The sequence below is a fragment of the Juglans regia genome, chromosome 2, assembly GCF_001411555.2.
Source record: "Juglans regia cultivar Chandler chromosome 2, Walnut 2.0, whole genome shotgun sequence".
In the NCBI taxonomy this organism is placed as follows: Eukaryota; Viridiplantae; Streptophyta; class Magnoliopsida; order Fagales; family Juglandaceae; genus Juglans; species Juglans regia.
In genome coordinates this window covers 84,763-98,924 of record NC_049902.1, presented here as the reverse complement: position 1 = coordinate 98,924, position 14,162 = coordinate 84,763, and the positions used below count along the sequence as shown (strand labels likewise).

Here is a 14,162-nt window from a genome sequence, read left to right as displayed (position 1 = left end):
CCAGAAATTGGATACTTCCTGCAAGAAACAAACTAATAAATCAGATCAATTAAAACGAAAAAATAATAACACAGCAATGCGGTTAGATGTAAGTAAAAAAAAAAGAAGAAGTAAAACTCCTATTTCAAAATCTGTCTGACACAAAAGAGTTTAAAAATATCAAAAAAGAAACATGCACCAAGAAAAGAAATTGAGAGTAAGACACAGAAGGGAAAAAATCGAAAAATAAACATGCACTCAAAAAAGAAACAAAGAGAAACATAATAATAAAATGCCATAGTTAAGAAACTAAGCACCTAGAAACCAAATAAATTAATAACAAAAATAAAACAAATAGTAAAATTTCAAACAAAAAATGGAACCAAAAAAAGAAGAAGATAATCAATCACTCAACCCTGCATAAATATATATATATATATATATATATTTTAAAAGGTTTGGGTGATGCTGTCTTCAAACCTGATAATATTAAATCATAGCATTTAAAGCTTCTTTTTCTTTCCATTCCTTCCCTTTTGGAGCAGCCAAATTACCCATAGTTTATTTTCATTTTTCTTTACGATAACCTTTACTCTAAAGACAAACTAACATTAACTCTCTCTAACACCTAATGAGTAAATGTACAAGCGATTAAAATTTTGGATATCAAACATGACCATATGATAATATGGTCGGAGGATTTTTCATCTTCTCTAAAACAGAAAAAAAAGGCTTAATATATATATATATATATATATATATATTCATTTCCCACACTCTCTCATAAACCAAACAACTTATAAAGAACGAAAAAACAGCAAATGCTACTCACCAGGTCGTGATCAACAGTATCCTCCAAACATGAAGATCCCTGACTGAAATGAATAGTACCAGAACAAGTAAGTCTAGAGACGCTACCTCCCTTCATTCGATGACAGCTATAGGCATCTTTCCTTCAGGATGCAGTACATGTAGGCTAGACTGACTCAGAATTTCATAAAAGGCTTCCACTGCAGAGACACCCTGGAACATAATAGGGCAGATTTGGAATTATCGTGTCGTAAGATGCAAGAAAAACAAAAAATAAAAAGGAAACGAAAGTTACTAATTATGAATCTGAATATATATATATATATATATGTATATATATTCTTGTGCATGTATCAACCAAGTGGGATCATCTTGTTCAACCCTACAATATCAGCACATTGTATAAACCTTGGCAAACAAAGTGCAATGTATAAACCTTTAAGAGGTTTATTATCATCTGAAAGCTGAGGGATAACGTAAATGAGTGCTGTTGCAATTGATATAGGGCTCCTCCTGAGATTCAGGAAAAAGAATAGTTGATATAAGCAAATATTAAACATAGCAAATCAATAAACACAATAGATATACATTGAGCATCATGCTGATAAGGAGAGTTGTGCGTGAAAAAATTAATTTTTTATGTAAATTTCATATTTATTTATTTTAAAAAAAAATTATATAGCACTTATGCACTATACATTAAGTTTTGGAATTTATTTTTTTCCCTCATTCAATTTGTTTCTAAGTCATAAAGGGTTGTTGGAATTTTCAACTTTCGCACTAGTTTGCAATTTGTCAATGTGTGCTAGAAATGCCCACCCTTACCCAGAATTACAACTTGTAAGTACTTCCAGAAAATTTCCCCACGTGCTCTATTCTTCATCATAAATTGTTGTTAGATTCTTATTTTTGGGCTGTTTATAACATGTAAAGTAATATGCGAGAAAATTCTTGACAGGGACACTGGGAACGTGCTCTTGCTATGCTACATCAGATGATTGAAGATGCTCACAAGGGCAAGCGTCAATTTTTAAGTGGTACTTTTCTGATTACTTCTCTTTTGGGGGTTGCTGTATACAGACTCTCTATACTTCTTTTTCTCATGGGTCACACATAACACACTATATTTTTCTCAAAACCAGAGGCATTTATATACATATTGATGGATTCTTTCATGAGAGAGGTCTGGAGAATATTTCCCAGCCTGTGCAGCTAGTAAATACCTGAAAATGTTACAAATATATTTTTAATTTTGGGGTTCATTGGTTTTTCTTCTATACATAATGTCATCAAACCTATCTTGATAAATATCATAACTGAATTTCTTTCTTTTCGTTAATGTTGTGCAGTTTGTTGATATTGTCAAATATACGGATGAAGAGTATGAGAAGTGACGTGAGATAAGAGACTTCTCAAGCCAATACGATATGCGATATGCATAACTGTGGGTGCTAATGCCGATGAACGGTTCAACTTAAATAGAGTTATGGACATTGGTAGTGGTTATTTCAATGGATAGTAGAGTTGATTATTCATTGTTTGTAATGGATGGTTATTTATTATTCCAGATGTAGTTCAGTTTGTATTTGATATGAGAATATAATACACATGCCTAGTGTAATATATATAAGTTTGGATGAGTTGATGGATTTTATTTGCTTCATGTGTTTTCGATGTTCAACTTGAATGAATGAACCAAGAGTTGGTTGAATGTTACATTTAGGAACAACCAAAAACCAGGCCTAGTAAGATAATTGGGTCATAATGTTTGACTTGAAATCAGTTTTCCCGGCGAATTTAAGGTCTCTAGCGGCGATAATATTTCGCCACTAAATGTACCACAAACAGTTATGATCCAAGCCCAGCGATTAAAACATCGCTGCTAAAAACTTCATCCCAACGATTTAAAAATTGCCACAAAATAGTTTACAATACAAAACGCTAATTACAGCGTCTTTTAAATCGCTGCAACTGAGTTTCGCAAAGCAACATTTTTGTTGCAGCGATTTTTATATCGCAGCTATTTTTATATCGCTGGCAAAGATTCAATAGCAGCGCTTTTCTCATCGCTGCTAATTAATTTTTCCAATGGAACGGTTACTAACGGCGATATTACAATCGCTGCTATCGAGCACTAGGAAATCAAGAAGTCAATTACAACGAGTTAAAAATCACCGCAAGATAATTTTGAAAACGAAACTCTAATTCATGGCGATTTTATAATCACCGTTGTTTACTTATTCGCAGCGATAGTATGGTCGCTGCAATTGAGATGTACTCAATTGCAACGATGTCAAAATCGTTGGTATTAATATATGCCAGCAAATTTAATCGCTGTAAATGTTCTTTAAGTACCGTTAATTCTATTACGATGATTTAAAACCATCGCCAGGAATGAATCTGTCCGGCGATTTAGTTTCTTTTTGTGATAGAAATTAATCGCTGGAAAAAGGATTTCCCAGCGTTTAAAAACTGAATCCTACCTTTTTTTGCAGCGATTATGGTGGTATTTAGCGGCTACTTATTTTCGCCGTGAAAAAAAAAATTTGCCAGCGATTTTTTCATTCCATTGGAGTAGATCTAAGGTAGGGCTTTAATACCGGCGATTATGCAACGGCTTTTAAATTGCTGGTAAAGATATTTAACAGCAATTTAATGTGTTTTCCCAGCAAAAACAGATCGTTGGTAAAAAAGACTTTTCTTGTAGTGTGTCCTTTTTCATCCCTTCACACAAGTATCCGTTTTTTTTTTATCTCGGTACATTCTCATTCCTCCCGGATGCATGGCAAATGGCGAGAAATGAGCTTTGCAAAAATCCCTTGTATAACTTCTAGGTTGTTTGGGATTGCTTTCTGCCTTTTGAACAACAAGATTTTGTCCCGCCCTAGCTAAAATGGGCAAGTCCTACGCCTACATCAATCTTTCTTCAGATATCCAATAACTTTCAATTCTTCTCCTATTACTCTCGCAATTCCTCAAAACCATTTATCCTTAACTGTTGTGGGGCAGCAAGAACCTCTCCTTGTGACTTGTCTTTCACTAGTAGGTGTCTCATGTCTTCCGAAAACCATTCTACTTCCGAAGTTTCCGCTTTGTCCCTTGTCTTTAACTTGAGAGTTAGGGCATCAGCGACTAAGCTAGCCTTGCTCGGGTGGTACTTAATCTTGCACTAGTAACCGCTGATGGTCTCCAACCATCTTCTCTGTCTCATGTTGAGGTTCTTGTACGTAAATAAGTGCTTCAAGCTCTTGTGGTTTGTGTAAGCCTCACACTCTTTTCCATATAGGTAGTGTCATAATATGTTCAGGGCAAACATTACTACAGCTAATTCCATGTCATGGGTGTGGTAATTCTTCTCATGATCATTCATTTGTCTAAATGCATAGGTTACCACCTTGCCTTCTTGCATTAGAACTCAACCTAAGTCATACTTCGATGCGTGTAATGACCTGGCCTAATAACTCTAGGGTCGGAATATTGATAATTTTTGTTGGGCCTAAATTATATTTAATGGGCAATATTGGATAAGCCCACGAGCAATAAATTATTGAGATTGATTTGGAGTTTTAATTAGGCTCAATAATTAGGTTAAATCTCATTTATTATTTATTTAACGAGTTAGACTCATTTTAGAATTTAAAAATCGACCATTATAAATTTATTTCAATTTAAATCATTACTGATTGAAGTCCTCTACTCAGTTTCAGTCACTACCAATCTTATATTAAATGAACTACTAGATCATATTTTTAAATTTAAATTCTCTTCTTGAATGATCGTGACCGAGTCCAACTCGAACTCGAACTCGAACTTGTCGACATCCTATTCCAACAAGGATACAACTCTACATGTCATCTTCACGTCAAAACTCTTTAACAGAATCCAACTCAAACTGGTCGTCTCCCTCTCTCAAATATCTTTATAAATACCTCCCTTCTGCGTGTTACTTGGAAAAAAACCATAAACCTCCTAGTCCAGCACCGTGATCTATTTTGTGTTGAAAGTTTTAGGAAGAAACACTACAAGGTAAGTAATTTGATCAGAAATTAGGATTATCATACATTAACTGGTTATATATATTATTATTAAAGTAAGTTCTTTTGAAGCCTGTGTTTACGTGCCACACATGTCTTAACATTTGCAAGCACGTCATTCATCATGTTTCATTCTGCATATTATAGTTATGTATCTATTATGCATCTCATGCATCTCACGTTACATAAAACATGTAAGTTTTCATAAGATCAAATGTAAAATAAGCTCATAACAGTTAATTATATGGTCATTCAGATGCATAATACCAATGCAGCTTCAGGGTGGGCGTGCAAGCCACAAACTCAAGTGTGGTCCACCGTAGTATGCTAGAGTATTGCCCGGTCGGCTTCCTTTGCTACAGCAGGGGAAGTTAGTGCACAACCTTGCAGACAGGGTTAAGTGTGTTAACCATCCATATCAGTCAAATTAGTCAGATAAATCAGATTAGTCAGTTAATCTAAATAAGTCAGTCATACATAACATAAGCATCAGTATGACTAGTCATGATTTTAAGTTTAACAAGAAATATTTTATGAAAAATCTTATGTTAAGTATGTTTACGTTATGATGAGTTTCTTACTGAATCATTTAAATATTTTAGTTTGTTTTATGTTTTTAAACCACAGGTTAGAATATTTATGAAAGTAGAGCTGCAGGATATGACTTAGTCCAGGGAGGCGTGACACTGGCTTATATCATGTATAGAGATTTTAAGTTAGAATTTTATGACACAAATTTTGAGAAATTTTAATAAATGCTTCTTCGCATTCTCATTTATGATCTCAGTATTTTAATACAAAACGACTTTATTTATATATATGTATCTACCTTTTATATATTTATAACGTAACAAAAATAAAACAAGCATCAAGACAAAGCAAGCAAGAAACGGAGTCGAGGAAAGAGAGCAACAGGTACGGAGAAGAGAAAAGAAAATCAAGAAGAAAGGGGAAGGTACGAGCAAATGAAGAAATTAGTTCTACTTTGTTTGTCTTAATTTGTAGTAGACAGTTCCTATTTATCAATGAAGTCTGCATGTATTTTGCCAAGAAAAAAAAAATGAAGAAATTTGTACCTTAATTGGCCGGTGTTAATTTCTTGAAGTGGAGTAATTAATTGAGGCTTTTTACATTTCTGACATTCATCAGTTTTGATGCTTCTGTTATGCTATTATATCATGTTTAAGGTGCATATAACGCACTTGTCTAGTACTAATTGGGATTATTAGATTGACAATTATTGTTTAAATTTACATTTAGAAGTTGGGTTTTTATCAGCTACAGAATTCCTCAATTTCAATACTAATCATAGGAACTACGGTTTTGAGTAGAGTATTAGAAATGGCTGTAGAAAGGAAATAGACTGGGTAAATTAATAGAATGATTTTAACTAGCTTAATAAAATCATAATACGCGTGCTGGGTAAAGGAGTTACCAGGTAGTCTTACAAATTGAGATGAACTAGTGTTTGCTCGATCGTTTGTAGTAGTTCATGTTTGAGAATGTTGTAATGTACGTTCCATATGCGTTATCAAGCTCTTGAAGTTGCAGTGTTACACAGAGAGTTTCATAAACTCTCCTAAGCACACGTCTTGTTTTCTCTATATCAATTTCTCCGTACGTCCCCCTCCGTCGCTGATCATGATCGCTTTTAGGTCTACGGTAATTTAGTCTTGGTTTCGACTGTAGATATAGCATACGATGCGGAGTTATTGGAAATGGGTGGTGAGTGGCTTGCGGGAAAGAAGCTTCAAGTACGCGACGTCAACCTCACTAAAGCTGAAGGCTTGCTATTCCCCGACTGCGGATTACGCGCAGCTTCATTATCATCAGCCCCATCACGGCCATAGAAAGTTGCCCGTGATGGGACATTTTATGCCAGTGCACGTTGCTGTTGGGATGATAGTGCTGTCTACAGGGCTGGGAATCCACGCTGCCATGCAACACCTGCTGCGCGCCCCAGACGTGCGCGTCAGTAAGAAGAGGAGAGAGATGATTCCAGAGGTGGTGGAGCCTGACCACGTGATAGAGGAGGCCGTTAAATTCATCAGGAAATCCTTCTTCAGGAAGGTGGCCCATGTGCAGGAGTTCAATAATCCCGAGAAGCAGGTGATTCCTGATCCCATCCATAAAGATGCTTACGCCTACCGCCCCCGCGCTGAGACTCTCAAGTCCGTTGGGATCGATCCCAGGCAGATATAAACCCGTCTGTTTCCACGCTTTCTTTTGTTATTTGTTTTCTTAAGAATATTTTTAGACGATCAATCTCCTAGTATATATCAGGTAAGCTATGCTGGTTGTATAGTAATTTTTATGATATTAATGGTGTATTCATTTTTAAAAAATGATATTAGCATGCAGTCTTCTTTGAAAAAGTGATCACTAGTAAATTTGAGATTTACATTAAAAAAAAATTAATGATAGATTCTATTTTTTTTTTCAAAATGACTTGCACATCATAAAATTGTATCTAGCTTTGCTCTTCACTTAAATTCCAAACATTTACCAAAGGGCTAATATTGATAGATCTTTTACAAAAATTAAAAATAAAAATAACGAGGGGCTGAAAAATTAGTTTGGTTTTTAAAAATTGCTCACAAAAATCCAATAAAGTTGGGCCAACAATGAAAGGGTAGTTAATAGTAGAGGAAAAAATGCAGCACAGAATGTGCTCGATAAAGTGACTCAAACAGACCTACGATTTCACAAAATCATTTCTGTATTGATTTTCCCTTACTGTAGAAGTACATTGTTTCTTGGTATTTATAGACGGTATCAGACCACTACCACAAACGTAATTCTTATGAGAATTCTGTTACAAGGAATATTTCTAGAATCTTCTACAATTTTCCACTATGAGGATTCTGTTATTCCTTTCTATTTTGCTTTGGAGTTGATTTCACTAGAAGCTTCCTTTGAGGCAGTGAGGTCTAATGCAAGAGAAACATGTGTTTTAATAGCTCTTCACGATTCAAGCGGCAGTACTAGAGAGAGAGTGAGATTTGGGCGTAAAAGAGAAAAGCGTGCCGAGGAGAGAGGCTTGGTGAGTATATTGGTCATTTGATCCTTGCTTGATACAAAGGAAACATTGAGAGCTTTTGCAAACACACGGTCTTTCACAAAATGATAATCAAGATCTACATGTTTAGTTCTAGAATGTAAAATAGGTTTGATAGATAAATATGTGGCACCAAAATTATCACACAATAAACTCGGTGGGTCATTGAGAAAAATTCCTAATTCTTTTAGTAAGGATTGTAACCTGAGAAGTTCACTTGCCGTGTTAGCCACAAATTTATATTCGGCCTTAGCAAAGAATTGTGCTATAGTGCGCTGCTTCTTAGAGCCCCAAGAAATTAAGTGGGTCCCAAAAAAAAAAAAAAAGCCACCTATTGATTTTCGATCACCAGGGCATCCAACTTAATCAGCATGAGAGAAAGTAGTAAGTTTTAACGAGGAGACATGTGAAAAAAATAGACTAAATGAAGTAGTTAGATGAAGATAACGCAGTATTCTTTTGACAGCTTGCCAATAAGGAAAACGAGGACAGTGCATAAACTAACAGACTTTATTTACAGCAAAAGAAATATCTGGCCTAGTAAAGGCTAGATATTTAAGACTACCAATGACACTATGATAGAGTTGTGGATCCTCAAAGGAGGATCCATAAAGAGTAGTGAGCTTAGTCGAGGCAGACATAGGAGTGGACACTGGTTTGGGATTTGGCATATTAGTCCGGAATAGTAAATCAGTGATATAACGGAATTGAGACATAAACAAACCAGTAGAATTACGACATTCTTGAATACCCAAAAAATAATGCAATGTACCAAGATCCTTAACTGGAAAAGTGGTCCGAAGTATAGAAATAAAATCAGTGATAAGAGACGGATTAGAGGCAGTGATAATAATATCATCAACGTAAACAAGAACATAAATGCAAGTAGAAGCAGAAGAAAAAATAAATAATGATAAATCTGAAAGTGAGCCATGAAAACCCAGGGATAACAGTTTCGAACTAAGCTTGGAGAACCAAGTCCGAGGGGCTTGTTTAAGACCATATATGAATTTCTTTATCTTACAAACATGATGAGGGAAGTCAGGATTTACAAACCCAATTGGTTGCTGCATGAAAACGTCCTCCTCTAGGTCTCCATAAAGGAACGTGTTCTGAATGTCAAGTTGATGCAGAGGCCATTGACAAGTCACAACGATGGAAGTCGAGTCGAATGGTAACCGATTTGACCACAAGGCTAAAAGTCTCAGAGTAATCAAGACCGGCTTGCTGGTGAAACCCTTTGGCTAGAGGGTGAACCTTGTGATGCTCACGAGTGCCATCAACATGCCTTTTGGTCTTGAGAACCCATTTGGAGCCAAGTATATTCTGGTTGGGGTTGGGAGGGACTAGATCCCATGTATGGTTGTGAAGAAGAGCTTCAAACTCACTGGCCATGGCAGCATGCCAGGCAGGAAATTTTGAAGCTTATGTGTACGAGGATGGCTCTTCAGGGATGGGACAGGTCTTAGTTAAGGAAATGGAAGGTTTACGGGGAGGCCATGGTATGGTACCGTCAGAACTAAGGAGAGGGCGGTGAATATTAGCTTTTGACCGTGTGATCATGGGATGGACGAAAGGAGGATGAGGGGAGGGAGATGAGACAGTAGGGTTTGGAGAGATAACAGGCGGTGATGTAGAATTTGGAGAAGAAGAAGAGATATCGGGTTGGAGAATGACGAAGGTGTTTAAGTCTGGGTTGGGTGAAGTGGGCTCGTGGGTTGGATTAGTGGGCTGAGTGGGAAAAGAACCCAAGGGATGGTGAGATTGAGTGGGAATTTGACTTACGTTAGAGTGGTTGGGCCTAGTGGATGACATGGGCAGTATGGATGGGCCATCGTGTGAGGCAAAAGAAAATTGAGTTTCATTAAAAAGGACATCTCTAGAAATATAGATTCGACCCGTTGGCACATGAAGACAATTATACTCTTTATGATCTGGGCTATAGCCCATAAAAACACATAGTTGAGAATGCATATCTATTTGGTGAGGATTGAAGGATCGTAAATTGGGCCGGCATGCAGCACCAAAAGTATGTAAAAAGGAGTAATCAGGGAGTTGCTTAAATAAAACTTGAAATGGTGATGTATTATTAAGAATCGGCGTGAGCATATGATTTATAAGAATCACAACTGTTTGAAAGACTTTAGTCCAATATTTAGTAGGAACCGATGACTGGGCTAAGAGAGAGAGTCCAGTTTCAACAAAATGACGATGGCATCTTTCAATACTACCATTTTGAGCGTGTGAATACGGACACGTAATCCAATGAGTAATTCCAAAATTTTGAAATAAAGTGTGAAGATGACGAAATTTGCCATCCCAATAAGTTTGAATTGCAATTATATTTGAATAGAAAATATTACGCACGTACTTGAGAAAAACTATAAAAACAGTAGTGATATAAGATTTAGCATGAAGTAGAAAAAACTAGATGTACTTAGTAAAATCATTTACAATAGAGAGATAAAATTTGAAACCATTACAGGATAGCACAAGCGCTGGTCCCCAAACATTAAGAAATAAAAATTGAAAAGGATGAGATGAAAGAGAGGGAGAGGTGGATGGAGAAGTACATGAGACTTGGCTGCTTGGAGACATGCTGAACAAGAGGAAGAAATTGAAGTAGAAGTAACTGGGAGGTGAAATTGCCGAAGGTGAAGGATGTGATACGTGGGGAAGGGTGGCCAAGACGGGAATGCCATATTTGTGACAAGGTTCTTTCATCAATGAGAGCTTGACGTGGAGGAATTGCAATAGATAAATTCTAGGAAGAAGAAGTCACGACCTTAGCATCAGACGGAAGAATATACAGACCATTCCTAATAGGTCCCTGAAGAAGCACCTCTTGAGTATGTAAATCCTTCACAAGAAAACTAGATGAATTAAATTTAAAGAAAACAGAGTTGTCTAAACAAAATTGATGCACAAATAACAAATTTCAAGAAATTAAAGAACATCAAGTAATTTGCTAGAAGGTGTTTGAAAATGGCCAGTGCAAGATTAGCTATCGTAGATGCTGACTTGATCAATGCCTTGATAAGGGGTGGAGTCCAAATTCAGATTTGAGAAGTCAGCCATGAAGTGGTTCGTAACTATTATATCAGGGAACCAATTGGTGAGATTTGTAGTGGGGTTTGGAAGGGCTGTGTAATTGGTAGATAAAGACGATGGTGCTGGAGCTTGGTATGCCTTATTAAATCTATGGTAACAAAATAAGGCCGTGTGACCCACTTTGTGACAGACTTCATAAGTGGGTCGATTGGTGGTATGAGAGGAGAAGAAGTTGGAATTTGAAGGGGGATGTTACGACCACCACCCCATCCTCGCCAAAAGCCATGTCCACTACCTCAGTTAGATAAAGTGGATGGAGAAAATGGCTTGTTGGAGGTGGTGTGAGCAACAAGTGAACTACCGGAGAGAAAGGTATGAGTTTGGTGAGCAAGACGCAACTCATGGTTCAGGAGATAACTATATACTTGAGAAGAAGAGAGAGGGTCTGGTCGAGTGGTAATTGATGTTACTAGAGATTCATAGTCAGATCCTAGACTGGCTAAGAGGTAGATGATAAATTCTGAGGAGGAGGGGGGTTGTCCAATGGCAATAAGGGAGGTAGTAAGGGAGGTTGCTTTGTGGAAATATTCAGAAGTTGTGTCTTAGCCTTTTTTTAGCGTTGCTAGTTGGAGTTGGGTTTGTATTATATGTTAGAGGTTTGGGCTGAGAAGAGATTGTGTGGGGTGGTCCAGACCTCGTGTGAGGTGGAGTATTCTAGGACCAGGGCAAGAACAGTGGCAGTAAGATAGGAGTTTATTGCATAAATGATCAATTGATCTTGAAGTATCCATTGGTGTGTTTAGGATTGGGAAGTCCATCAATGGTGGGCATGAGCATGGGAACAGTTCCATCAACAAAGCCATATAGATGGGGACCTTTGAGAAAGGGGAGAATCTAGGCTTTCCAGAGTGAGTAATTATCAATGATGAGTTATATAGTGACTAGATAAGAAGCTGAGTTGATGATTGTGGGGTTGGGTGGTGGGAATTTTTCTTGTTCCATGGTAGGTAGGTAGGAAGGAGATGGACGTGAGTCCTATTATGACTCTAATAACCATAAAGAGTAGAGGAAAAAATGTCGCACAGAAGGTGCTTGATAAAATGACTCAAACAGACCTACAGTTTCACAAAATCATTTATGTATTGATTTTTCCCTTACTACAGCAGTACATTGTTTCTCAGTATTTATAGACAATACCAGACCACTGCTACATACGTAATTCTTATGAGAATTTTTTTTACAAGGAATATTTCTAGACTCTTCCACAATATTCCATTACGACGACTCTGTTATTCCTTTCTGTTTTGCTTTGGAGCCGATTTCACTACAAGCCTCCTATAAGGCAGTGAGGTCTGAGCCAGGAGAAACATGTGCGTTAATAGGTAGCCTTGAGTTGGAGTTCTCGTATGTTTACATGCTACCTTCAAATCACGTATTTTATGGTACCACCAATTAGCATCCCATATAAAAAGCGGACACTTCTATGTAAAATGAGGTATTTCTTAAGGATCCAATGGAGTTTGGTAATTTTGTAGGATCTGTTTACTGGTATGGCCTTGCAAAAAGTTACATCTAATATTGTCTGCAAAAAGTTCGATTACCACTCTTTTATACACGATCAAATCCTAGTCAATTTTAGGCACTACTAAGTATCATTTCTGGCTCTCGAGCAGAGGTGGAGTTTTTTTGTGAAGGAAAGTTTATTGAGAGGATGGAAAGGTAGTAACGGCTTTTCAAGGGAATCTTCCTGGTATATGATGGCTTGTAGATCAGTGGGAGAACCTCCATCTTATAAAGGAGGAGAGCTCACCGATAGAGCTTGGAGGAATGGAGGAACTGATGCGAGAGAAAGGGGGAATGAGTCTGGTCAGGAAGATTTGGCTAGATTGGAAGATAGGGAAGGAAATTGTGGAGATGACAATGGCAAAGGTTTGGAGGGGGAGCAGACCGGCAAATTTACAAGAGATAAGGAACAATATGTTCATTATCTTCTTCGCAAGTCACGCAGACAAGGCAAGAGTGATGGAGGGTCGTCCCTAGCTATTCGACAACCATCTCTTTTCACTAAAGTTGTATGATGGTTTAGCTCAATGACAATACCTGGTTTTTGACACTGAAGTTTTTTGGATCCAGATGCTGAACTTACCTCTGGGTTGCATGAGTGAGGACTGTGGGAAGCAGATTGGGAGTTCAGTGGGAAGCGTGCTGGAGGTTGACGTTTCTGATGATGGTATTGGCTGGGGTAGATCTCTAAGGGTACGGATTAAGATTTCAATTCAACAAGCTGTTACCAATGGCCGAGTGGTTGTAGTAGAAGGTAAGAAGGTCTGGGTAAAATTCCAGTATGAAAAACTGCCTCGATTATGTTTTGATTGTGGTTTTATGGTTCATGGAGAGGCTGGATGCAGTAAAAAGGGCGAGAGGAAGGGGGAGGGGTCTCAATTTGGGCCATGGCTGCGAGTAGAGAAAACTACAAGGGGGTCTTGGAGGAATGCTCCCTTTCGAGGGAATAAAACTTAGCCATATAGGAGTACTAGACTACTAGTGATGGAGAAGGGAAAAGAGATAGTATGGGGAATGGGGATGAAAGGGGAAACAAAATACTCAATAGAGGGGAGGTATACGAGAGGGATTTTTCTATTTAAAATAAAGATGAGGGGGAGAGGGAGGAGAAGAACTCAGAATCTAGTTGGGAATTATCTAAGAGGGAGTTGGGGAGATTCAAGGTAAAGGGGTTAAGGGAGAGGGTGTGAAGGAGGGGGAGGAAAATTAGGGTAGGGGGTTCTTGTAAAATAGTGGATTTGAAAAAGTGGAAGAAAAGAGGGGGCATGAAGGGAGTTGGAAGAGGAGGGCGAGGGATAAGGGTACCAATCCTAGTATGGTGATGCCAAAAACTACAAAAAGAAGGATGTAAGAAAAGGGTATGGATGGGAGTTTGAGGCAGGAGGGTTTGAAAAAATTGAAGGCTGAGAAAGGAGGGTGTAACGAGGAAACAAACATTGTATTGGCGAAGGCTGTGAGGCAGCCCCGCCACCAGCCATGAAAATCCTAAGTTGGAACTATCGAGGGCTTGGCAACCCTTGAACAATTCAAGCAAGAAACAACTAGATATTATTTTTTTAATGGAAACCAGATTGAAAATTAATAGATTAATAGAGGCACTATGGTTCTTAAGAAGTTGGGTTTTGAAGGTTGTGTAGGGGTGGACTCGAGGTGTTTGAGCAGGGGTC

The 14,162-nt window shown here is 37.7% G+C and overlaps 1 protein-coding gene across 1 annotated transcript; it reads left to right on the top strand.

Annotated features, from left to right (window-relative positions):
* The first annotated feature begins 6,524 nt into the window (after window positions 1-6,524).
* On the top strand, window positions 6,525-7,168 carry LOC108991075. The gene has a single exon (XM_018965247.2). It carries the CDS (start codon window positions 6,525-6,527, stop codon window positions 7,023-7,025), a length of 501 nt encoding a protein of 166 aa, XP_018820792.1. The 3' UTR covers window positions 7,026-7,168.
* Window positions 7,169-14,162: the final 6,994 nt, after the last annotated feature.

Bases quoted from the DNA above. Each gene is read 5' to 3' on its own strand.
- LOC108991075 (XM_018965247.2), top strand. From the start codon at position 6,525: ATGCGGAGTTATTGGAAATGGGTGGTGAGTGGCTTGCGGGAAAGAAGC.